Here is a 26206-nt window from a genome sequence, read left to right as displayed (position 1 = left end):
GAGCAAGACACTTCACCCTTGCTCCTGATGGTTTGTGGTTAGGGCCTTGCATGGCATCTCCCTCCAGCAGTGTTAAAGGGTGAATGTGGAAGTAGTGTCAAAGCGCTTTGAGTACCTTGAAGGTAGAAAAACGCTATACAAGTATAATCCATTTACCATTTACATTAAAATAAGGAAGAAAATATCCCACACTTCTCGTTTTCCTAAATATAAATAAACAATACGATTTGCCTTCGAGCTTGAAAAGGGACAGATGAAAAATTAAGAATAGTTAGATTTTCGAATGAATCTTGATCCTTATTTCTATTTATTTGAAATCCCTAATAGACATTTACTTGTGTAAGACTAGAGATACGTGAGAAATCTAGCTGGCTGGTAAGCGATTAAATAAATAAATGTCCCTACTTGGTATCTTTAATTTAAAATGATTGCCTCTTAAAACCCCTAAATGTCCATACGCTTTGGCTCCAGTCCCCATAAAGCCAAGACGTGTGTCATCTATTAAACTCATTCATGTCTATGGCTGACAGATGTTTCCATACTGTGTGGATGTTTTTCTCTTTCCTGACTTATTAATCTACTTGCTCTCCTCTTCTTTGCCGGTTACGCTCTGACATAACGCGGTTAAGTACAGTACAGTAAGACTGCTGTAGAAATGTACAAAGCATTTGTTCTTTTGTTTCACTCTTTAGCGCTGCGGTTAGCATGTCATCTCCTCCCTTCTTTGTGTGTGTCCGCACAAGATCAGCATTCTAGAACAGTCTGTGTTACTTTAACATACATTTAAATAATCAATATTTGGACATTTGTCCGTCGACTGAGCGACATCCACATGCTAATCGTGATGCATCATTTTACCCACCTGCAGTTTGCGCACGACTTATCCACGCAAAGTAATCAGTTGGATTTATTTAGCGCCTTTTTTAAAGTTCAAAGATTCATCAAAGCAACATAATATTTTTCCAATGGAATGAATATATTCATTGTTGTGGCCCTGTATATCATATTAGTTACCATATTTTTCGGACTATAAGTCGCAGATTTTTTCATAGTTTACCATAGTTTACTTATACTCGGGAGCGACTTATGTGTTACCGTAAAATATCAAATATTATTTAGCTCATTCACGTAAGAGACTAGACGTATAAGATTTCATGGGATTTAGCGACTAGGAGTGACAGATTGTTTGGTAAACGTATAACATGTTCTATATGTTAGTTATTTGAATGACTCTTACCATTATATGTTACGTTAACATACCAGGCACCTTCTCAGTTGGTTATTTATTTATATAACGTACACTTATTCAGCCTGTTGTTCACTATTCTTTATTTATTTTAAATTGCCTTTCAAATGTCTATTCTTGGTGTTGGGTTTTATCAAATAAATTTCCCCCAAAAATGTGAATAATATATGTTTTTTTCCTTCTTTATTATGCATTTTTGGCAGATGCGACGTATACTCTAGAGCAGGGGTGCCCACACTTTTTCTGCAGGCGAGCTACTTTTCAATTGACCAACTCGAGGGGATCTACCTCATTTATATATATCATTTATATTTATTTATTTATGAAAGAGGCATTTTTGTAAACAAATTAAATGTGTTTAATGATAATACAAGCATATAGATGTCTTTCTTTCACGAAGACAAGAATATAAGTTGGTGTATTACCTGATTCTGATGACTTGCATTGATTGGAATCAGACAGTAATGATGATAACGCCCACATTTTCAAATGGAGGAGAAAAAAAGTTGTCCTTTCTGTACAATACCACATGAAAGTGGTTGGTTTTTGGCATCTAATTCATCCAGCTTCCATACACTTTACAAGAAAAACATTTGCGGCAAATTCCGTAGCTTGCTTGATTGACATTCACGGCACCCGAGGGTCTTGTGAGATGACGCTGGCTGCTGCCAGTTCATTATTATGAAAAAATGACAGAGAGGAAGGCGAGAAACACTTTTTATTTCAACAGACTTTCGCGCCGTCCCTTCCGTCAAAACTCTAAAGGCCGACTGCACATTTCCTATCTTCACAATAAAAGCCCTGCGTCATGCGGCCTGCGCTAACAAAATAAGAGTCTCGGAAAGCTGGCGTGCACAAGTGATGTGCACGCCAGCTTTCTGAGGGATCGCTTGTGCACGCCAGTTTTCCGAGACTCTGTATTTAGTTAGCGCAGGCAGCATGAAGCAGGGCTTTTATTGTGAAGATAGGAAATATGCAGTCGGCCTTTAGAGTTTTGACGGAAGGTACGGCGCGAGAGTCTGTTGAAATTAAAAGTGTTTCTCGCCTTCCTCTCGGTCATATTTTCATAATAATGATCTTGCAGCAGCCAGCGTCATCTCACAAGACCCTCCGGTACCGTGAATGTCATTTAAGTGACGTCTTGGTGAAGATTGATGATCACTAATTTTTAGGTCTATTTTTTTTAAAAGCCTGGCTGGAGATCGACTGACACACCCCCCGCGGTCGACTGGTAGCTCGCGATCGACGTAATGGGCACCCCTGCTCTAGAGCGACTTATACTCCGAATATACGGTATATTGAGAAGCCTTACTAAAACACTGAAACATCAGGTAAAATTGCTTACAGCTCAGATTTTTGTGTTTACAAATGACACAACAAATAGTTAGAGCCTGACTTTGGACATATACAGTATGTAGAAAAGACAATGTCTTCCTGTGGCTAGATACAGTCACTCAAGTACAAGAAGTGTCAAGAGTTTTAAAAGAGACAAAGTAAATGTGTAACTTGAAACTGACTTTTAAGAACTAGTTGTGAACAAAAGTTAGGGATTGACTCACTTAATGACTGTACGGAATAATCAAGCAAAGTTAAAGTTGCCAAGTTACGGCAGTTATTGGAACACAGTATTTAAGTCACTCCCAAATCTCAGCCTGTGGTTCTTCTCTAGTGTCACTTCAAACTAACCTGTTTTTACATGCATTTACATCCAATGTGTTTAAAAATTAAAAAAAATTTACACAATTGTTTTAACTTTTCTATACTTTTGTCTTTAAGTAATACTACATGTTTTGTTTTTATACTACTGCAGTGATTCTCAAACTGTGGTACACCAAAAAATCACCTAAATATTGAAGCACATTATGTGTAATGTTACAGTAGCCCAACATATTAATAATCAGGCCTACTATGCTACTGTATTTTAATGTTGGTCATTATGGTGGTACTTGGTGGAAAAAGTTTGAGAACCAATGTACTGTATAGGAGATACAGTTGAGAAAGGGAGACGTGATCTTCACTTACATAGCATGTGGAATGTTCTACTCGGGCGATGTCGGCGGACCAGTTCCTGCTGACGGGAGTGACATTTTTCCAAAAAAGTCACGCCACGTCTGACGCTCGTTCGGTGACTCAGTCCTTTTGTGCCTGCAGGTCATGAAGTCCAGAGGAGGAAGTGGCTCGGATGACGGCGCCCTGCTGCAACAGGCGCTGTGGGATCGAGACGAGGCCATAGAAAAGTGAGGCTGCTCATGTGACTGACGAAGGTGGAAGCTGGGAAGTCTTTTTCGTTTTTATTCTTTGTGTTGTGCGTGCAGAAAGAAGGCGATGGAGGTGGAGATTCTGCGCAGCAAGACGGAAATGATGCTGCTGAACAACCAGCTGCTGGAGGCTGCGCAGAAGCGTCTGGAGCTGTCACTGGAACTGGAGGCTTGGAAGGTACACGCCCGCCAAATTTAAAGACACGCCTGAGGAAGCACACTCGCTCAGGACAGGAGTGGCTGATCTTAATTGTCTTCAGGAGGACGTCCAGCTGATGCTCAACCAGCAGCTGGTTCTGCAGCACCAAGTGGAGCAGAGCCAGAAGAAGAACTCCCGCATGGGCCTCTTGAGGAGGAACAAGCCGCCCGTCCAGCGCCCCACCAACTTCCCCGTGGCAGTTGCACGTGCCTCCGTCGGCAGCTCGCCGGCCACACCTGTGTCACCCGCCTCGCCCACTCACAATCCAACCCAAGCCTTCTTTGGCCGGCCTCCTCTGACGCCTACGGTGCCGATGTCACCCCCTGCTGCGCCGTCCTGGAGGGACAAGTGGAAGAGGGGCAATGGCGGGCGGCAGCAGGACACTGTGAGTCTCGCGAGTGAGCAGAGAGGGAACGACGGGTTCCAGGTGGTCTCTCTGGACTGAGAGTTGCCCTGGTGATGGTTCTTTTTGATATCCCACACGAGAACGCTGAGAAATCCAAGCCTGCACAACGCTTTGAAACTAAAGTTAACACTTTGATTTTATTACAGGGATGAGCATCACATGAACAATATTCTAGACATGGAACAAATGATTGTTTACATTTCCCCATTTGACCTGCGTGCTTACTTAAAGATTTGCTTTGAATAAACAAGCCTGACGATTTACAGACCCGTCATCCTGTTAGAAAACAATCTTTGACACGTTCACTATACATAGACATTCATTATAATAATCAATTCTTATCAAGTTGTAGTTGGGCGGCGACAAGAGCATGCATCCTGCAGAGTACGCCCCCTTGTGGCTGATGTCGGCAGAGGCAAGCCAGCTGCCAACCGTGAATAGCAACATTGTTTTGAAGACCAAGAGAGGCACGTTAGTTGACAACACCCTGCAATTTGTTTATACTCCACTCTTCATCTCCACGAAAACACATTTAAACACTAGACGGATAAGTTATATATGCAGCATAATCTCCATGGAAACACGTTTAAACACTAGACGAATAAGTTATATATGCAGCATATATTGGTCATAAACATTATTAACACACCAGAACACTGAAAGACAAGTTTAAGATAGGGTATTAATGTAGCAGGAACTTAATTACATACTAGACCTTTGACTACTAAGGAAGTAAGTAACATACTCCAGTAATGCGCACTACGTAGTGCACACCAGATCAGGACTGTCCAAATTTTTTCCATCTAATCAAAGGTTTCGGGTTGATGCAATTTGGTGCATGATAACTATCAGACATAACTTTACAAATATGCTCTGATGAGGAGAGATTATGCTTACTGTGCTCTATGTGGGTTAGTCTGAGCAAATTTGGCGCTACTTTTCTCCCGCTGAGCACATTGTAAACAAACATTGATCGTAGGAATATATCTCGGTTTCAGAGGAAGAATATTTGCGTGCTATTTGCACCAAATGTTCTACAAACTTTCCGAGAGGGGGCGGAAAAAACTGTCACCCTTCAACACATCCAGCATTTTTAAAAGGCCAGCATTGCGACGGTGGTGTCTTGAGAGCTTGCAAAGACACCTACTGCTAAAAAAGCCGCCCCAAAGCCAGCCGCAAAGAAAATGTGCACAAACAACACCTACAACAACAAAATAAGTGATCTGTATTGGCTTTAAAAAAGTCCTGTTCATCCTAAAAGCAAGCCATTGTAGTTCAATAAATATGCTCAGCCTAACATTTGCACATAAGCTTTTTGTTATAAATGATAAATTAGGGTAATATCTATAAATAATCAATTATATTTTTACAATTTAAAAAACAAAAAACTGCGCAACAAAAATGGCCCCCAGGTTTCCCTCTGAACTTAGTAGTGTGCACTAAGTAATGCCTCATGTTACAGAATAGTGGAACAACTAACAAGACTTTAAGGAAAGCCAAACATTTACGCTCTGACCGCACACACACACATACAGGCATGACTAAAGACTTCAATCGTGGCCCTGTCATTGTCCATCAGTCAGCATTGTGGTCCACTGAGACGAGGCCCGGGTCAGAATACTTTGTTACTAACAGAAGCAGGTGCCGGCTACTTCATCAAACTAGGCGAGTTCTCACCTGGCGTTCCTGCGCCTCCTCGGGCGGTCCTGGAGATTCTTCCAGTGGAGGCGGCTAGGATTGAAGAAAGGAGATGATGGAGCTGATGAAGTCCAGAGGTTTGTCCGCATGGATCCAGTGGCTGGCGTCTGGAATGTACTGGATGTCCGCGCTTGGGAACAGCCTCTGGATTTCGGGGTAATCGTCAGAGCTGCAACCGTAGACAACATGTGTGAGACATCAGGAAGTTTAGATGTTCTTTCGTGTTGTTGTTCACACACTCTTGAGCAGTACAACATAATTTTCATGGGTGCACAAAAAAAAAATAAAGATTCACATCCGAATCATAATTATTTTTCATCCTGATTCTAAAATCGATTGATCATTTTCAAAAATTTATAGAAGAAAATACAAAATAGATATAAAGTAAGTATATTAAGGGATGTCTACAATAAAGCGTTAACGCATGTGATTAATCTTTTTTTTTTTAAATCACGTTATCATATATGAATGAAAATTGAACAATTTGGGTTAAGGCCTAACCCGCAAAATTGATTGTTACACAGTGTGTGATCATGATGAGAGGCGGCCAATTCTGCTTCATAACAGAACTTTAGATACAACTGAGGTAAATTGTTGGTATTGCAGAGACTAACGCTCTTATCGGCGCACATGAGGAAGCTCTATAATCGTAGGGAAAGTCTGATTCTTTGGGCACTAGAATCCGATGCCATTTGATTATTGGGGGTAATGTAGGGCAAAAAAAAAAAGATCATGATTAATTTTTTCGTATCATCCAATCTCGATTATTATCCCACATGTACGCCAATATTCATAACCAAACTGTCTTTTAATCCAAGGAGTTTTATTGGTTCAGCAATAATACTTTCACCAGGTGGCTGAAGTTAGCTTCAAGCTAGATAGTTAGTGGCGGAAATCATAATTTTATGTAGAGATGTACGATAATGGCTTTTGTGCCGATATCCGATATTGTCCAACTTAATTACCGATTCCGATATCAACCGATACAGTCGTGGAATTAACACATTATTATGTCTAATTTTGTTGTGATGCATTAAACATTTTTACAAGGTTTTCCAAAATAAATCAATTTATGTAATGGAAAAAAATGCCAACATGGCACTGCCATATTTATTATTGAAGTCACAAAGTACATTATTTTTTTCAACATGCCTTCAAAAAGCAGCTTGGAATTTGGGACATGCTCTCCCTGACAGAGCATGAGGAGGTTGAGGTGGGGTACATTGTAGCGCCCCGGAAGAGTTAATGCTGCAAAGAGTTCTGGGTATTTGTTCTGTTGTGTTTATGTTGTGTTACGGTGCTTGTCATTCTTGTTTGGTGCGGGTTCACAGTGTGGCGCATATTTGTAACAGTGTTAAAGTTGTTTATACAGCCACCCACAGTGTGACCTGTGTGGCTGTTGACCAAGTATGCAGAGCATTCACTTGTGTGTGTGAAAAGCAGTAGATATTATGTGATTGGGCCAGCACGCAAAGGCAGTGCCTTTAAGGTTTATTGGCACTCTGTATTTCTCCCTACGTTCGTGCACCACTCCGTACAGTGGCGTGATACCGATAATTTCTGATATTACGTTTTAAAGCATTTATCGGCCGATATTATTGGACATCTCTAATTTTAAGTATTTATTAATTACTTACTTTAGTCTCTTTAGTGTTTTATTTCAAGTCCTTGTGGCTAGTGTTGCCAAATTGGCAACTTTGTCGCTAAATGTGCCGACTTTCCAATACTCTTGGTGATCTTTTAAAAAAAAAAAAAAACAGCGATAGAGAAAAATCTAGCAACAGTGTTAACGGAGAATTTTTTTGTGTCTTGGAAACTGATGTGAAAGCACACAGAAGTTACTTTCTTCAACGACTGTTGTTGCCGGTCAGCTAGTGTTGCTGCAGGGTGGGAATTATCTGCCGTTTAGCCTTTATTGGTGCGTTCAATTTGTACGGGTAAGTTCCTAGCCGAAAGTTGGGACTGGAATGAAATGTTTCTTTACTATCACACCTGAATAAATCACAGAATTTGAATGGTCTACTGTACAGAACCTCAGTCACTTGCTAGCCTCATCCTCCAGGCTGCCAATGAAATGCGCATAGCTGCCACTTTTTCCCGCTATGGCTTATGGAGCAAGATGTAAATGTAAGCATTTCTTCTCTGTCGTGACAAACTCATATAAATCACTGCAACGTCCCAATTCCATCGTTCATGTTAATGAGGCAGTCATTACATATTGTTCGTTAGTGAATGTCACAATCCTTAATTCTTTTGATCAAATTTGATACCCTAAAATTGCAGAGCAAAATTGGCTTTAAAAACAACAACTAACAATCAAAAGAAGAAAGTTAAGTTGCAGTTTTAATCATACTTATCAATTTTTAAACTCACTTTCGTATCTCTCCTCCAGCGTTCATTGCAATAAATTAAGCAAATGATATGATGACGTCATCAAGCAACTTTTAGGACAGCCAATAGCTACTTTCCAGGCTGAGGAGTTGGCAACACTCTTTCAGGTGAAGCTTGCTGTTTCAAATATGTTTATAAGTTTTATGATTTTTGTTATTAAATAAAGCAATGTAGCACAGCCTCGTTGCCCCCGGTATAGACGAGGATACCTGATGTAAGCAGAACTGGCTCCACCCAGAAACAGCGTGGGGCCGCTGTATGCGCAGTCAAAGTTGGGGAAGCTCATGATGTCATCAAGATGAGCCGAGATGGCGTCCAGGTTGACCCTCCAGGCGTAGTGACCGTTCTGCTCCACCAGGTTAGTCAGCAGGAACTGACGCACCGAGTGCTCCTGCGGACATGTCGAAAGTACCGTTGGGGTCAGAGGTCACGCTTTGTGACGACTGAGGCGGTCCGGCTCTGACCTTGACCGTGCGGCGCAGCTGGTCCTCCGCCATGCGTCTGGCGGTGGAGCGCGGGAGGTCCGTGGAGATCTTCATGTCCTGCATGGCGCGGATGTACGAGTGGAAGTTGGTCCTGGTGCTGCTCTGAGACGGGCTGATGTCCACCACCACCAGCCTCTCCACCACAGATGGCTGCCAGCACAAAAAGGAAGTGAGAGAGCACAACAGGCCAAGGGGAAGGGCCAAGCGGCGCACCAGGCAGACCTGCGTCAGGGCGGTGGTCATGGCCGTCTTCCCGCCCATGCTGTGTCCGATCAGGACGCACTTATCGATGCGCAGCTGGGAGAGAAGATGCTTCAAGTCGTCGCTCATAGCTTCGTAGGTCAACGCTGAGCTGTGGGGACTGTTGCCATGGTTACGGGCATCAACGGTCAGCACCTAACTGGACAAATGGCAATGAGGACACTTGGAGCGGAAAGAGACAAACGCCAGCGTCGTGTCTATCTTACCTTTCGGCCTGTGCGCTGAACCAACGACTTGGCGATGGAGTGGAAGTTGGATTTGCTGCCAAACAAGCCGTGCAGGAAGACCAGTGGCGTGCTGTCCACCTTCCCGTCAAAGACGTCATATGTCAGGTTGACTGGGCTGAACCAACACAAGATATCGGTTTCATGTTCTCTTTGTCACGACAACACTGCACCAGGTGATTGACAATGCATTTGCTCATCATCGGAAAAGCATGTGTAGCATTTGCTAGTCTAAGAAACAACATGTTTTCCCTCATGGTGAACGATTCCATTCCTCTGGAGCAAGCAGCCCACCAGTTTGGGTGAACAGTGGTCGATCGTGGTGGACAAGTAATAAAGTATGGACTTTACCTTTGACATCACACGTGAAACAGATTTGATCAAACAAGAAAAATGCGTGGTAAATCTAACTTTGTTATGCAGAATGCAGATCCCGGTGAGTGGACGTACATGTTTAAGTTCATGTAAACGGTTAGTTGGGTCCTAAAGACATGTGTAAGGGACCCGTAAACACTTAAAGTCAACATCAGTACTATGAACTCAAAAGTAATGAGATGACAAGCTGTAAGAAATGGTTGCCTGGTTGCTCTAGCACAGGGGTCGGGAACCTTTTTGGCTGAGAGAGCCATGAAAGCCAAATATTTTAAAATGTATTTCCATGAGAGCTGTATAATATTGTTAACCCTGAATACAACTATCAGGTTCAAACACTGATGACATATTAAACAGACAAGAAGCAAGGAATTAAACAGAGACAGGATTCAGTTTAGCTCAATGAGGAGAAACGCGTAGACCTGTACCCTTGTACAGTGTCGTCCCAGGCTCTGACAAGAGAATTCTACGCCTCCTCTATTATTTGGACTTTCCCTGATTAAAACAACTAAATGTGTGCATCTCTTATTCTTTTTAATAACATATTTATTATGAAGCTAACCGATAATAAATAAAATACTTTTGACCATTAATGTGACTTATTGAAGAGGTGCAATAGAAACGGATGGATGGATAAAAATGCATGAGAATGTTTTATATTTTGAACTTTATTTTTGACACTGTGATTACTAGCGGACATATTCATTACTTATTGTGTTAAACAATGTCAGCTGAGATTCATCTGAGAGCCAGACGCAGTCATCAAAAGAGCCACAGGTTCCCTACCTCTGCTCTAGTAGGAGAGAGAGAGATAATTAATTCAGGTATAGACAGACCGAAGCACCCACGCCGTCCTTCTGTCTGGGACAAGGTGGCAATGCCAACGGTATACATAACATGCTAGTCTTCTTCTAGAGACATCGCTACAAAACCTTGTGGGACTCCAACCAGAACCTCCCGGTTCCAAAACACAAGTATTTGCCAAGACTGACATACTGCAGTAATAAAGTACCACTGACAGTCACACATACACTGAGTGGTAAAATTACCCACTGCATTTGACCCATCCCCTTGTTCCACCCCCTGGGAGGTGAGAGGCCGCGCTCGCGAATCATTTTTGGTGATTTAACCCCCAATTCCAACCCTTGATGCTGAGAACCGAGCAGGTAATAGGTCCCATTTTTTTTTAAATAGTTTTTGGTATGAATTTACAAACCTACTGATCTCAGGGCAGACACTCTAACCACCAGGCCACTGACAGACCGTCAGCGATCCTGTTCTGTCTCCCTGTAATGTTTGTCTGATGTTGAATGGGATTGTGCTGAAAATTGTAATTTTCCTGAAGGAACTCTCCTGACGGAATAAATAAAGTACTATCTAATCTAATCTAATTTAAAACCAGTCTTATAGTCAACACAGCATTCCAGATTTATCTAGTAAGGCTGTCCGAGTGTCCGCCTTGAGATTTGTAGGTCTTTTGATTGATTGATTGAAACTTGTATTAGTAGATTGCACAGTACAGTATATATGCCGCACAATTGACCACTAAATGGTAACACCCCAATAAGTTTTTCAACTTGTTTAAGTCGGGGTCCACGTTAATCAATTCATGGTACAAATATATACTATCAGCATAATACAGTCATCACACAATTTAATAATTACAGTAAATACATTGAATTATTTACAAACCGGGGGGTGTGGCGGGGGGGTTAGGTTGGGTTGCTATCAGCACTTCAAGGCCTACTGAAAGCCACTACTAGCGACCACGCAGTCTGATAGTTTATATATCAATGATGAAATCTTAACATTGCAACACATGCCAATACGGCCGGTTTAGTTTACTAAATTACAATTTTAAATTTCCTGCGGAGTTTCCTGTTGAAAACGTCGCGGAATGATGACGTGTGTTTGTGACGTTATTGGTTGGAGGGCACATATTAGCCCAGCACCACTTACGGCTAAAAGTCGTCTCTTTTCATCGCGCAATAACACGGTATTTTGGACATCTGCGTTGCTGAATCTTTTGCAATTTGTTAAATTAATAATGGAGACGTCAAAGAAGAATGCTGTTGGTGGAAAGCGGTGGATTGCAGCTGCCTTTAGCTCCGAAACACAGCCGGTGTTTCTTTGTTGTGAAGCTTTAACACAGAGCGGTCAAGCGAACATGTTTCTCTACATCAACCAGCAAGTTTTTAGATGGGAAAATTGTGATATTAAAGGCCTACTGAAAGCCACTACTACCCACCACGCAGTCTGATAGTTTATATATCAATGATGAAATATTAACATTGCAACACATGCCAATACGCCCTTTTTAGTTTACTAAATTGCAATTTTAAATTTCCTAGGACTTTTTTCTTGAAAACGTCGCGTAATGATGACGTGTACGCGTGACGTCACGGGCTGTTATGAATATGAGCGCTGCATACACACACAGCTAAAAGTCCTCTGCTTTAACGGCATAATTACACAGTATTTTGGAGATCTGTGTTGCTGAATCTTTTGCAATTTGTTCAATTAATATTGGAGAAGTCACAGTAGAAAGACGGAGTTGGGAAGCTTTAGCCTTTAGCCACACAAACACATGGTGATTCCTTGTTTAAAATTCACGGAGGTGAAACTTTAGTATGGATCACAGCGGACATGGATCCCGACTACATGTCAACCAGCAGGTTTCGGTGAGAAAAATGTGGTTAAAAAGTCGCCTCTTACGGGATATCAGCTGAGCTTGTGCTGTCCATACAGCTGCCGTCGACTTCCCCGAGACACTGCGCGTCAACACCCGGCCGTGGACGTACATTTCCGACTATCAGGTACAGTTAAACTCACTAAAACACTAGCAACACAATAGAAAGATAAGGGATTTCCCAGAATTATTCTAGTAAATGTCTCTAAAAACATATGAATCCGTCCCAATGCAACGTGATTGCAATCGCGTGTTTTATTCTAGTCCGTCGCTATCAATATCCTCAAACACGAATTTTTCATCCTCGCTCAAATTAATGGAGAAATTGTCGTTTGCGTGGTCTGAATAGCTGTTTTTGTTGGAGGCTCCCATTAAAATCAATGTGAATATATGAGGAGCCATCAACATGTGACGTCATCGTCTGCGACTTCCGGTAGAGGCAGGGCTTTTCTCCAGTTGCGAACTTTATCGTGGATGTTCTCTACTAAATCCTTTCAGCAAAAATATGGCAATATTGCGAAATGATCAAGTATGACACTTAGAATGGACCTGCTATCCCCGTTTGAATAAGAATATCTCATTTCAATAGGCCTTTAAGTCGGCTCTTACCATAGACTTTAGTAGATTATGAGACCTCATCCCGCAGCTCAAAAAGGCAGCTGTGATCTTGACTCCTCGGCTTCTCTGAGAGACACTGGCGTTCACCGCAGCCATCCAATTTTCAGGTATGACTTTAGAATCTCAGTAAAATACTATTAACACAATAAGCAGATAAGGGATTTTCTAGAATTATCCTAGTAAATGTGTCTAAATACATCTGAAACTCCCCCACTTCTGTTGCCTAAAGTCGTCGCCTTTTTTTTTTTTTTTAGACCTCCACTCTAAATTTCCTCATCCACAAATCTTTCATCCTCACTCAAATTAATGGGGAAATCGTCGCTTTCTCGGTCCAAACTGCTCTTACTGCTGGTGGCTCACATTATAAACAATGTGAGGATGTATGCTGGTGGCTCACATTATAAACAATGTGAGGATGTAAGGAGTCCTCACACCGGTGACGTCACGCGCACATCGTCTGCTACTTATGGTACAGGCAAGGCTTTTTTATTAGCGACCAAAAGCCTCAAACTTTATCGTCGATGTTCTCTACTAAATCCTTTCAGCAAAAATATGGTAATATCGCTATAGGATCAAGTATGACACATAGAATGGACCTGCTATCCCCGTTTGAATAACAAAATGTAATTTCAGTAGGCCTTTCAGTTCACTTTACTTGAGTTCAAACCCCGGCCAAGTCATACCAAAGACAATAAAAATGGGACCGATTACCTCCCTGCTTGGCACTCAGCATCAAGGGTTGGAATTGGGGGTTAAATCACTAAAAATGATTCCCAGGCGCGGCCACCTCTGCTTCTCACTGCTCCCCTCACCTACCAGGGGGTGATCAAGGGTGATGGGTCAAATGCAGAGAATAATTTCGCCACATCTAAACTAGTGTGTGTGTGTGTGAGACAATCACTGGTACTTTCACTTAACTACACATGACGACATGTACGTTATTAGCTTTCACTGCTATGCTGATGACACCCAACTCTACATGCCCCTAAAGCTGACCAACACGCCGGATTGTAGTCAGTTGGAAGCGTGTCTTAATGAAATTAAACAATGGATGTCCGCTAATTTTTTGCAACTTAACGCCAAAAAAACGGAAATGCTGATTATCGGTCTTGCTAGACACCGACCTCTATTTAATAATACAACTTTAACATTTGACAACCAAATAATAAAACAAGGTGACTCGGTAAAAAATCTGGGTATTATCTTCGACCCCACTCTCTCCTTTGAGTCACACATTAAAAGCGTTACTAAAACGGCCTTCTTTCATCTCCGTAATATCGCTAAAATTCGCTCCATTTTGTCCACTAAAGACGCCGAGATAATTATCCATGCGTTTGTTACGTCTCGCCTCGATTACTGTAACGTATTATTTTCGGATCTCCCCATGTCTAGCATTAAAAGATTACAGTTGGTACAAAATGCGGCTGCTAGACTTTTGACAAGAACAAGAAAGTTTGATCACATTACGCCTGTACTGGCTCACCTGCACTGGCTTCCTGTGCACTTAAGATGTGACTTTAAGGTTTTACTACTTACGTATAAAATACTACACGGTCTAGCTCCATCCTATCTTGCCGATTGTATTGTACCATATGTCCCGGCAAGAAATTTGCGTTCAAAAGACTCCGGCTTATTAGTGATTCCTAAAGCCCAAAAAAAGTCTGCGGGCTATAGAGCGTTTTCCGTTCGGGCTCCAGTACTCTGGAATGCCCTCCCGGTAACAGTTTGAGATGCTACCTCAGTAGAAGCATTTAAGTCTCACCTTAAAACTCATCTGTATACTCTAGCCTTTAAATAGACCTCCTTTTTAGACCAGTTGATCTGCCGCTTCTTTTCTTTTTTCTCCTATGTCCCCCCCCTCCCTTCTGGATGACCATGGATGAAGTACTGGCTGTCCAGAGTCGAGACCCAGAATGGACCGCTCGCCTGTGTATCCGTTGGGGACATCTCTACGCTGCTGATCCGCCTCCGCTTGAGTTGGTTTCCTGTGGGCGGGACTCTCGCTGCTGTCTTGGATCCGCTTTGAACTGAACTCTCGCGGCTGTGTTGGAGCCACTATGGATTGAACTTTCACAGTATCATGTTGGACCCGCTCGACATCCATTGCTTTCGGTCCCCTGGGAGGGTGGGGGGGTTTGCCCACTTCTGAGGTCCTCTCCAAGGTTTCTCATAGTCACTGGCGTCCCACTGGATGTGAATTCTCCTTGCCCACTGGGTGTGAGTTTTGTGGGTTCTTCCGAGGATGTTGTAGTCGTAATGGTTTGTACAGTCCTTTGAGACATTTGTGATTTAGGGCTATATGAATAAACATTGATTGATTGACACAGCCATCTTACCAGCTGACGTCATCGCCAAGCGACATGGAAACAACACACATTAGCTCGCTATCCCAACGGTCATGCTAACATGCAAGTCCTACTTACGTAAGCGGTCAAAATTGGTTAAGTGCCAAATAAATCATCTCTGACGTGTTGTCAATAATGAACTATGTCCACTCGATAGCAGTTTGTACACAAACCAGTAAGAATTGGGTTTTAGCAGCGAGCCGGCTAGATTAGCTAAGTAGCTAGCTAGCTAGCTCGCTAAGCGGTCGTACCTGGACGTGCTGGCCGCGCACACGCTCTTCTGTCCGGCTAGTACACAACACGACGTGCGGCCGCTCAGAACCGTCCTTTGGACGAGGCGACACAGGGCAGTCATGGTACCGTTGGTTCCGCTACAGGACGGAATGAATACGGCATGAGAGCTTCCCAGGTCGCCGCAATGACAGGAGAGGAGAGAGAGACTGGCAGCCTTGGGGGGGCGGGGCAACAACTTGCGTGATGACGTCACGCCGGGGCGTAACGCGCGAGGCGTTTTTTTTGACAATTTATGCAACATATTTTAAAGTTCTTTTTTGTATCCATTTCACAACCCTATATTCCTGTATTATAATTATAAATTTACGTATTTATTTTGAATAGTGTAGATCAGGGGTCACCAACCTTTTTGAAACCAAGAGCTACTTCTTGGGTACTGATTAATGCGACGGGCTACCAGTTTGATACACACTTAAATAAATTGCCAGAAATAGCCAATTTGCTCAATTTACCTTTAACTCTGTTATTATTAATAATTAATTATATTTATCTTTGTGGAAACACTGATCATATTAATGATTTCTCACAATAAATATATATTTTTGATGACATGTTTTAAATAGGTTGAAATCCAATCTGCACTTTGTTAGAATATATAACAAAATGGACCAAGCTATATTTCTAACAAAGACAAATCATTATTTCTTCTAGATTTTCCAGAACAAAAATTTTAAAAGAAATTCAAAAGACTTTGAAATAAGATTTAAATATAATTTTACAGATTTTCTAAATTTGCCGGAATATTTTATTTGAATTTTAATCATAATAAGTTTAAAGAAATATTTCACAAATATTCTTCGTCGAAAAAACAGAAGGTAAAATGAAGAATTACATTAAAATATATTTATTATTCTTTACAATACAATTTTTTTTTACTTGAACATTGATTTAATTTGTCGGGAAAGAAGAGGAAGGAATTGAAAAGGTAAAAAGGTAAATGTGTTTAAAAATCCTAAAATCATTTTTAAGGTTGTATTGTTTCTCTAAAATTGTCTTTCTGAAAGTTATAAGAAGCAAAGTAAATAAATAAATGAATTTATTTAAACAAGTGAAGACCAAGTCTTTAAAATATTTTCTTGGATTTTCAAATTCTATTTGAGTTTTGTCTCTCTTAAAATTAAAAATGTCAAGCAAAGCGAGACCAGCTTGCTAGTAAATAAAAAAAATTAAAAAATAGATGCAGCTCACTGGTAAGTGCTGCTATTTGAGCTATTTTTAGAACAGGCCAGCGGGCGACTCATCTGGTCCCTAAGGGCGACCTGGTGCCCGCGGGCACCGCATTGGTGACCCCTGGTGTAGGGCATAGACATCTTATAAGTAGACGGAGCATTAGCTGCTGTGATGCGAGAAATTCAGCCGCCATCTTGAAGTGGTGATGAGGAACCGGCGAGCAGCCTAAACTGACAGTTGACAAGTAGAAAACACTGGTTTTCAGCGTTTTCCTGAGCGGACTGTTGAAAATAGGAATCGGAGGATTACTTTTCACAAGAAAGATTTAACATTAACTACTATTTTTTTTTTTAATTAATTTTTTTTAATCTTGTATTTTTTTCTCCCAACCCAGCACCCATCAATCAGTTCATTGTTCCTGCCAAATTAATTGCACTGAGTGGAGCGGATCACCACTCCAAGATGGCGGCCCCGCGTCTCGTCAGCGACACTAGGCAATAGGCAGTAGCGCTCCATGCTGCGTAACCTTATAAGAGTGTAGGCGACGTCATACGCAAATACGGCGTTAGCTTTCACTGTTATGCTGATGACACCCAACTCTACATGCCCCTAAAGCTGACCAACACGCCGGATTGTAGTCAGCTGGAGGCGTGTCTTAATGAAATTAAACAATGGATGTCCGCTAACGTTTTGCAACCCAAGAAAACGGAAATGCGGATTATCGGTCCTGCGAGACACCGACCTCTATTTAATAATACCACCTTAACATTTGACAACCAAACAATTAAACAAGGTGACTCGGTAAAGAATCTGGGTATTATCTTCGACCCAACTCTCTCCTTTGAGTCACACATTAAAAGCGTTACTAAAACGGCCTTCTTTCATCTCCGTAGTATCGCTAAAATTCGCTCCATTTTGTCCACTAAAGACGCTGAGATCATTATCCATGCGTTTGTTACGTCTCGCCTCGACTACTGTAACGTATTATTTTCGGGTCTCCCCATGTCTAGCATTAAAAGATTACAGTTGGTACAAAATGCGGCTGCTAGACTTTTGACAAGAACAAGAAAGTTTGATCACATTACGCCTGTACTGGCTCACCAGCACTGGCTTCCTGTGCACTTAAGGTTTTACTACTTACGTATAAAATACTACACGGTCTAGCTCCATCCTATCTTGCCGATTGTATTGTACCATATGTCCCGGCAAGAAATCTGCGTTCAAAGAACTCCAACTTATTAGTAATTCCCAGAGCCCAAAAAAAGTCTGCGGGATATAGAGCGTTTTCTATTCGGGCTCCAGTACTCTGGAATGCCCTCCCGGTAACAGTTCGAGATGCTACCTCAGTAGAAGCATTTAAGTCCCATCTTAAAACTCATTTGTATACTCTAGCCTTTAAATAGATCCCCCTTTTAGACCAGTTGATGTGCCGTTTCTTTTCTTTTCTCCGCTGCCCCCCTCTCCCTTGTGGAGGGGGTGCGGGGGAGATACAGGTCCAGTGGCCATGGATGAAGTGGTAGCTGTCCAGAGTGGGGACCCGGGATGGACCGCTCGCCTGTGCATCGGTTGGGGACATCTCTGCGCTGCTGACCCGTCTCCGCTTGAGATGGTCTCCTGCTGGCCCCACTATGGACGGGACTCTCGCTACTATATTGGATCCACTATGGACTGGACTCTCACTGTTATGTTGGATCCACTATGGACTGGACTTTCACAATATCATGCATCATGTTAGACCGCTCGACATCCATTGCTTTCGGTCTCCCTTCAAAGGGGTTCCCATATATGAGGTCCTCTCCAAGGTTTCTCAAAGTCATTGTCACCGACGTCCCACTGGGGTGAGTTTTTCCTTGCCCTTATGTGGGCCTACCGAGGATGTCGTTGTGGCTTGTGCAGCGCTTTGAGACACTCGTGATTTAGGGCGCTAAATATACATTGATTGATTGATAAGAGTACGTTGAAAAACTTTTTCGGGTGTTACCATTTAGTGGTTGATTGTACGGAATATGTACTGTACTGTGCAATCTATTAATAAAAGTTTCAAATAAATCAATCAATCAAATGTTTATGGCATGGGTGTCAAACTCTGGCTCGCGGGCCAAATTTGGCCCGCCGTGTAATTTCATTTGGCCCTTAAGTGAATATCAAATTAACAGTAGAGCTGGCCCGCTGGTATTATACAGTGGCGGTGCCGATGTAACACCGCTTTCAAAACTAATACTCATACTTGCCAACCCTCCCGATTTTCCCTCCTGGGGAAACCATTCTCCCTAATTTCTCCCAATACCCACCCGGACAACAATATTGGGGGCGTGCCTTCTAGGCAATGCCTTTAACATCCTCTACAACAGGGGTGGGCATTACGTCGATCGCGATCGACTGGTGGATCTCGGAGGGTGTGTCAGTCGATCTCAAGCCAGGCATTAAAAAATAGACATAAAAATGAGCAATCATCAATCATACCAAGACTTCACTTTCGTCAGTTGTTTGACATTCTCGGCACCCGAGGATCTTGTGAGATGACGCTGGCTGCTGCGAGCTCATATTTAAGAAAAAAAATCACTAACAGGGCGGACGCAGAGAAACACATTTTATTTCTAGAGACTCCGTACCTACTGTCAAAACTCTAAAGACCGACAGCACAGTTCCTGTCTTCACCATAAAAGACCTGTTTCATCCTGCCTGTGCTAACAAAATAAGAGTCTCAGTAAGCTAGCAAGCCACGGAGTTTGATGCCAATGTATTTCTCCCCCGCCCTCAGCGGCCGCTTTCTCACTTGCTTGCCCACCCGCACACTCACTGACGTCACTCACCTGCTGCCAGACATTAAAGGGCCACACACATATGCTACTCTCATAACAAAGTGTTTAAAAACGAGTATGCAAGTTGGACAAATGAGATGCCAAATCCAACCACTTTCATGTGGTATTGGACAGAAAGGAGGACTTTTTTTTTCCTCCATTTGAAAATGCGGACGTTATCAGCACCACTGTCTGATTCCAATCAATGCAAGTCATCAGAATCAGGTAATACACCAACTTATATTCTTGTCTTCATGAAAGAAAGGAATCTATGTGTGTTACACATGCTTGTATTATCATTAAACACCATTAACTTGTTAACAAAAATGTCTCTTTCATAGATAAAAAAATATAAATTATAAATAGGAATGAGGTAGATCTCCTCGACTTGGTCAATTGAAAAGTAGCTCGCCTGCAGAAAAAGTGTGAGCGCCCCTGCTCTACAAATTGTCGTCACGTCCGCATTTTCCTCCATACAAACAGCGTGCCGGCTAAGTCACATAATATATGCGGCTTGAACACACACACACACACACACACACACACACACACACACACACACACACACACACACACACACACACACACAAGTGAATGCAAGGCATACTTGGTCAAGAGCCATACAGGTCACACTGAGGGTGGCCGTATAAGCAACTTTAAAACTGTTACAAATATGCGCCACACTGTGAACCCACACCAAACACGAATGACATCCGCACCGTAACACAACATAAACACGATAGAACAAATACCCAGAACCCCTTGCTGCCCTAAATCTTCCGGGACGCTACAATAGACCCCCCCCCCCCCTCTACCACTAAATCCCGCCCCCCCAACCCTGCCCACCTCATTGTTATTTTATTTTCAAATGTATTAGCCTGTGGAAAAAGTAAATATTGATATTTACCTCAGAAGACTCCAAATAGAAAAGAGGCATTACTTTCTTTATTTAAATTTGATTTAATATACCATTGATGTTTTTTCGTTTGTTTTTTGAAAGTTGGTTTTTGCACTATTAAGTTATATAAGCGTTGCTTGTTCCATATTCGGTGTTAAAGCAAATCAGTTTAGCAAACGGAGCAATAATTAACGTTTTATTCATGCACTTTCTCTTGCTACTTCAAGGCTTGAATGTTAGATTCATTCATTATTGTTATTTTAATTTCAAATGTATTAGTAGCCTGTGGAAAATGTTTATTTTGACATTTACCAATATCAAAATGTGCAAATGGAAACGAAGCATTCAATTTTTTTTTAAATTTTATTTGATATGCCATTGATATGTTTTAATTAGGATTCAGGAGGAACAGTGTGGTTTTCGTCCTGGTCGTGGAACTGTGGACCAGCTCTATACTCTCGGCAGGGTTCTTGAGGGTGCATGGGAGTTTGCCCAACCAGTCTACATGTGCTTTGTGGACTTGGAGAAGGCATTCGACCGTGTCCCTCGGGAAGTCCTGTGGGGAGTGCTCAGAGAGTATGGGGTATCGGACTGTCTTATTGTGGCGGTCCGCTCCCTGTATGATCAGTTTCAGAGCTTGGTCCACATTGCCGGCAGTAAGTCGAACACATTTCCAGTGAGGGTTGGACTCCGCCAAGGCTGTCCTTTGTCACCGATTCTGTTCATAACTTTTATGGACAGAATTTCTAGGCGCAGTCAAGGCGTTGAGGGGTTCCGGTTTGGTGACCGCAGGATTAGGTCTCTGCTTTTTGCAGATGATGTGGTCCTGATGGCTTCATCTGACCGGGATCTTCAGCTCTCGCTGGATCGGTTCGCAGCCGAGTGTGAAGCGACCGGAATGAGAATCAGCACCTCCAAGTCCGAGTCCACGGTTCTCGCCCGGAAAAGGGTGGAGTGCCATCTCCGGGTTGGGGAGGAGACCCTGCCCCAAGTGGAGGAGTTCAAGTACCTAGGAGTCTTGTTCACGAGTGAGGGAAGAGTGGATCGTGAGATCGACAGGCGGATCGGTGCGGCGTCTTCAGTAATGCGGACGTTGTACCGATCCGTTGTGGTGAAGAAGGAGCTGAGCCGGAAGGCAAAGCTCTCAATTTACCGGTCGATCTACGTTCCCATCCTCACCTATGGTCATGAGCTTTGGGTCATGACCGAAAGGATAAGATCACGGGTACAAGCGGCCCAAATGAGTTTCCAGGTCTCTCCCTTAGAGATAGGGTGAGAAGCTCTGTCATCCGGGAGGAACTCAAAGTAAAGCCGCTGCTCCTCCACATCGAGAGGAGCCAGATGAGGTGGTTCGGGCATCTGGTCAGGATGCCACCCGAACGCCTCCCTAGGGAGGTGTTTAGGGCACGTCCAACCGGTAGGAGGCCACGGGGAAGACCCAGGACATGTTGGGAAGACTATGTCTCCCGGCTGGCCTGGGAACGCCTCGGGATCCCCCGGGAAGAGCTAGACGAAGTGGCTGGGGAGAGGGAAGTCTGGGTTTCCCTGCTTGGGCTGTTGCCCCCGCGACCCGACCTCGGATGGGCGGAAGATGATGGATGGATGGATGGATGTTTTAATTATTATTATTATTATTTGAAACTCCATTTTGCATGTCAATATAAAGTTATATAAGCCTTGCTTGTTCAATATTCAATGCAAAACTTATTTGGGTCCTTATTAAAACGTTAATTTGTTCAACCTTGGCCCGCGGCTTTGTTCAGTTTTAAATTTTGGCCCAGTCTGTATTTGAGTTTGACACCCCTGGTCTATGTTGTCCGGTACCAGCATGATAGTAGAGCTACAATACCGTGTTGTACCGCCAGAGGGAAGCAGAGTGTTATAAAGCAGTTTACATGCCTAAAAACAAGGCCTAACTACTTATTTTGTTGTTTTTGTCACCTGCCTGCCACGGCTTTGACTTATGTGGCACTTTTGAAACGTTATCTCGCATTTGTAAAAGGAGTTGATGTTTGTGCTTCCCTCATTTCGTTCCCAAACATTCGTTGCTATGGAGACCGCTCCGCCGGGATGGGGGGCATGGTTGTCGCCACGACGACGGCATGATGCAGAGGCCCAGAGCAGCACAGGGTACGGTCTTGATAGATTGCACACCCTCATTGTGGCTCACTGTGTGCACTTTTGGAAAGATAAACGCGACATTTTTCATTGTTGCTAACAAATAAATACTTTTTTTCTTAGTTTCACGTCCATTGGTAAATTCACAAGGGCTCAGCTTTTAAGAGTGAAAGTGGACTAATAAGAATTAAGAGAGATTTAAGCAAATTCATCCACCATGAAAACCAAATCTGACATTTATTTGAATACATGCAAACAAATATCAAACACAACATAATATGCATTGCAAATACCACAAACCAAGTGGATTACATACATGTAAAATATATTAGTAATGGTTTCTCAGTTTTTTTTGTGGCAAAATACTACTAATTGCTGTAAATGTTGTCCTTTTTTGTTCATGGAAAATTTCAACAGGACTCAACTCAACCCCAATTATTTGCTTTAGTACCGTAAATGTACTTTGAATGAAACCAAATAACATATATTCATTGAAAACAGTGACATTTATTGAGCAGCATATTGTTTACCATAGGAGTTTTAAGACTAAAAGCCCAATAGATATATTTTTCTAGCTGGTTGTAAATACGTTTGATTAAAAACAAATCGTAAAAACAGTTGAATTGTTATACGACACCCTAGTAAAATAAGCTTGTGGAATCGAGCTATTTTGTGAATAGGATATTTTCCCAGATTGTTTTCTATCCATGTATTAAAAAAATATAGTTGGAACAGTCTAGTACTTGACACTTTTTCTTTGCTTTAGTAACACAAAAGTACTTTAAATTAAACCAAAGAACAATAGAATGAAGACAGTGACATTTATTGAGCACTGTATTATCCATCCATCCATTTTTTACCGCTTGTCCCTTCTGGGGACGCGGGGGGTCGCTGGAGCCTATCTCAGCTGCATTCGGGCGGAAGGCAGGGTACACCCCGGACAAGTCGCCAACTCATCGCAGGGCCAACTCAGATATGTGACATCATTATATTCCATAGGAATTTTAAGGTTAATCAATCAATCAATCAATTAATGATTATTTATATAGCCCTAAATCACTAGTGTCTCAAAGGGCTGCACAAACCACAACACAAACCACAACGACATCCTCGGTAGAGCCCACACTGATATATATATATATATATATATATATGTAGGTGTGGGAAAAAATCACAAGACTACTTCATCTCTACAGATCTGTTTCATGAGGGGTTCCCTCAATCATCAGGAATCATCAGAAAAATCTCCTGATGATTGAGGGAACCCCTCATGAAACAGATCTGTAGAGATGAAGTAGTCTTGTGATTTTTTCCCACACCTACATATTGCGCTCTACCACGGTATCGAGCACTATTCTCCGGATAATCCAATCAAGACATATATATATATATATGTTGAATTATAAAATAGTACACTATATGAAGCATGGCAATTGTAAATGGCTTTTAAAAATGAACTTTAATGTAAGAAAAAATAAAAGAGTTTAGGAAATAAATGAGCTAGCTTACCTGACAAGCTGCCATTTTGGGGATAGCAACATGTTCCTAGCTTGTTTTCTATGAATTGAGACAAGAAATATAGTTACACCAGTTGAGTTGTAATATTTGACACCATGTTAAAGTGTTCAAATTGTTACATCGATTTAAAAGGAGCTTTAATGGAAAAATAAACGCTATGTCAAATGAGTTAGCTTACCCGACACTGCCAGCTATTATTTATTATTGTAACATCTGACAGCCTATTAAAAGATCAAAATTGGTACATGAATTTAAAATGAACTTCAATGGTCAAAATAAGCTGGTGGAAATGAGCTAGCTTACTTGGTGCACTGACATTTTGGGGATATTTTCCAAGTTTGTTTTCTGTGAACCTGGTAAAGAAATATAATTAGATCACTTTTTAAAAATAAATTCATGAAAGAACAGTTGAATTGTAATATTTGACACCCTATTCAAACATTAAAATGTTTACATGGATTTCAAATTAGTTTTAATGGTAGAAAAAAAGCTTTTAGAAATGAGCTAGCTTACCTGGCAAGCTGTCATTTTGGGGATAGTTTCTTAGCTTTTTTTTTTTTAAATAAATAAATTAAAGAAACGTACTTAGAACAGTTGAATTGTAATGTCTGACACCCTATTAATTCATAAAAGTTGTTATATGGATTCAAAACGAGCTTTAATGGTAGAAAATAAGCTTTTGGAAATGAGCTAGCTTACATGACAAGCCGCCATTTTGGGGATAGCTTCCTAGCTTATTTTTTTAAAATAAATTAATTAAAGAAACATACTGAGAACAGTTGAATTGTAATATCTGACACCCTATTAAAGCGTAAACGTTGTTACATGGATTTAAAATGAGTTTTAATGGTCAAAAATAAGCTTTTGGAAATGAGCTAGCTTACCTGACAAGCCGCCATTTTGGGGATATTTTCCTAGCTTTTTTTATTTTTAAATAAATTAAAAAAAGAAACGTACTTAGAACAGTTGAATTGTAATGTCTGACACCCTATTAATGCATAAAAGTTGTTATATGGATTTAAAATGAGTTTTAATGGTCAAAAATAAGCTTTTGGAAATGAGCTAGCTTACCTGACAAGCCCCCATTTTGGGGATAGCTTCCTAGCTTGTTTTTTTAAAATAAATTAATTAAAAAGAACATACTGAGAACAGTTGAATTGTAATATCTGACACCCTATTAAAGCATAAACCTTGTTACATGGATTTAAAATGAGTTTTAATGGTCAAAAATAAGCTTTTGGAAATGAGCTAGCTTACCTGACAAGCCGCCATTTTGGGGATAGTTTCTTAGCTTGTTTTTTTTTTTTAAATAAATTAATTAAAGAAACATACTGAGAACAGTTGAATTGTAATATCTGACACCCTACTAAAGCATAAACGTTGTTACATGGATTTAAAATTAGTTTTAATGGTCAAAAATAAGCTTTTGGAAATGAGCTAGCTTACCTGACAAGCCGCCATTTTGGGGATAGCTTCCTAGCTTGTTTTTTTTAAATAAATAAATTTTAAAAAAAAACATACTGAAAACAGTTGAATTGTAATATCTGACACCCTATTAAAGCATAAAAGTTGTTATATGGATTTAAAATGAGCTTTAATGGTAAAAAATAAGCTTTTGGAAATGAGCTAGCTTACCTGACAAGGCGCCATTTTGGGGATAGTTTCCTAGCTTTTTTATTTTTTTAATAAATTAATTAAAGAAACATACTGAGAACAGTTGAATTGTAATATCTGACACCCTATTAAAGCATAAACGTTGTTACATGGATTTAAAATTAGTTTTAATGATCAAAAATAAGCTTTTGGAAATGAGCTAGCTTACCTGACAAGCCGCCATTTTGGGGATATTTTCCGAGCTTTTTAAAAATAAATTCATGAAAGAAACTTAGTTAGAACAGTTTAATTGTTACATTTGACACCCTGTTAAAGCATTGAGATGTTTACATGGATTTCTAATTAGTTTTAATGGTAAAATCACAAGCTTTTGGAAATGAGCTAGCTTACCTGACAAGCCGCCATTTTGGTGATGTTTTCCTAGCTTTTTAAAAATAAATTTATGAAATAAACATAGTTAGAACAGTTGACTTGTAATATTTGACACCCTATTAAAGCATAAAAGTTGTTATATGGATTTAAAATGAGTTTTAATGGTCAAAAATAAGCTTTTGGAAATGAGCTAGCTTACCTGACAAGCCGCCATTTTGGGGATAGTTTC

General features: G+C 41.2%; 2 protein-coding genes across 4 annotated transcripts in view; one reads left to right on the top strand and one right to left on the bottom strand.

The window, feature by feature from the left end:
• The window catches only part of bicdl2l (bicaudal-D-related protein 2-like), a 24939-nt gene extending 20567 nt beyond the window's left edge, over positions 1 to 4372 (top strand). For both annotated transcript variants that reach the window (XM_061899186.1, XM_061899185.1), the window contains exons 5-7: positions 3398 to 3483; positions 3562 to 3682; positions 3765 to 4372. In XM_061899186.1, the coding sequence (XP_061755170.1) occupies positions 3398 to 3483; positions 3562 to 3682; positions 3765 to 4148 (591 nt within the window). In that variant the 3' untranslated portion in view covers positions 4149 to 4372. The remainder of the gene's footprint in view (positions 1 to 3397; positions 3484 to 3561; positions 3683 to 3764) is intronic.
• On the bottom strand, positions 4220 to 26206 carry abhd11 (abhydrolase domain containing 11). 2 transcript variants are annotated; one of them, XM_061899187.1, is made up of 8 exons: positions 26177 to 26206; positions 24295 to 24344; positions 23983 to 24030; positions 9151 to 9286; positions 8906 to 9079; positions 8663 to 8833; positions 8408 to 8589; positions 4220 to 5976 (listed from the first exon to the last, which is right to left on the bottom strand). In XM_061899187.1, the coding sequence occupies exons 1-8, from the start codon at positions 26189 to 26191 to the stop codon at positions 5841 to 5843; spliced, it is 912 nt and encodes a 303-aa protein (XP_061755171.1). In that variant the 5' UTR covers positions 26192 to 26206; the 3' UTR covers positions 4220 to 5840. The 2 variants fall into 2 exon arrangements, with proteins under 2 accessions (XP_061755171.1, XP_061755172.1); XM_061899188.1 differs by lacking the exons at positions 23983 to 24030; positions 24295 to 24344; positions 26177 to 26206 and adding an exon at positions 15444 to 15658.

This window comes from Nerophis ophidion, linkage group LG04, assembly GCF_033978795.1.
Source record: "Nerophis ophidion isolate RoL-2023_Sa linkage group LG04, RoL_Noph_v1.0, whole genome shotgun sequence".
In the NCBI taxonomy this organism is placed as follows: domain Eukaryota; kingdom Metazoa; phylum Chordata; class Actinopteri; order Syngnathiformes; family Syngnathidae; genus Nerophis; species Nerophis ophidion.
Note: the sequence above shows the minus strand (reverse complement) of the source record. Positions and strands in the feature narration are given on the sequence as shown.

What these genes read in the sequence shown, in the direction of transcription:
- abhd11 (XM_061899187.1), bottom strand. An exon ending in CCAAAATGGCAGCTTGTCAG is followed by an intron (nt 9,287 to 23,982) that starts GTAAGCTAGCTC and finishes GTGTTGGTTCAG; the next exon opens with CCCAGTCAACCTGACATATG. An exon ending in TTCAGCGCACAGGCCGAAAG is followed by an intron (nt 9,080 to 9,150) that starts GTAAGATAGACA and finishes TTGTCCAGTTAG; the next exon opens with GTGCTGACCGTTGATGCCCG.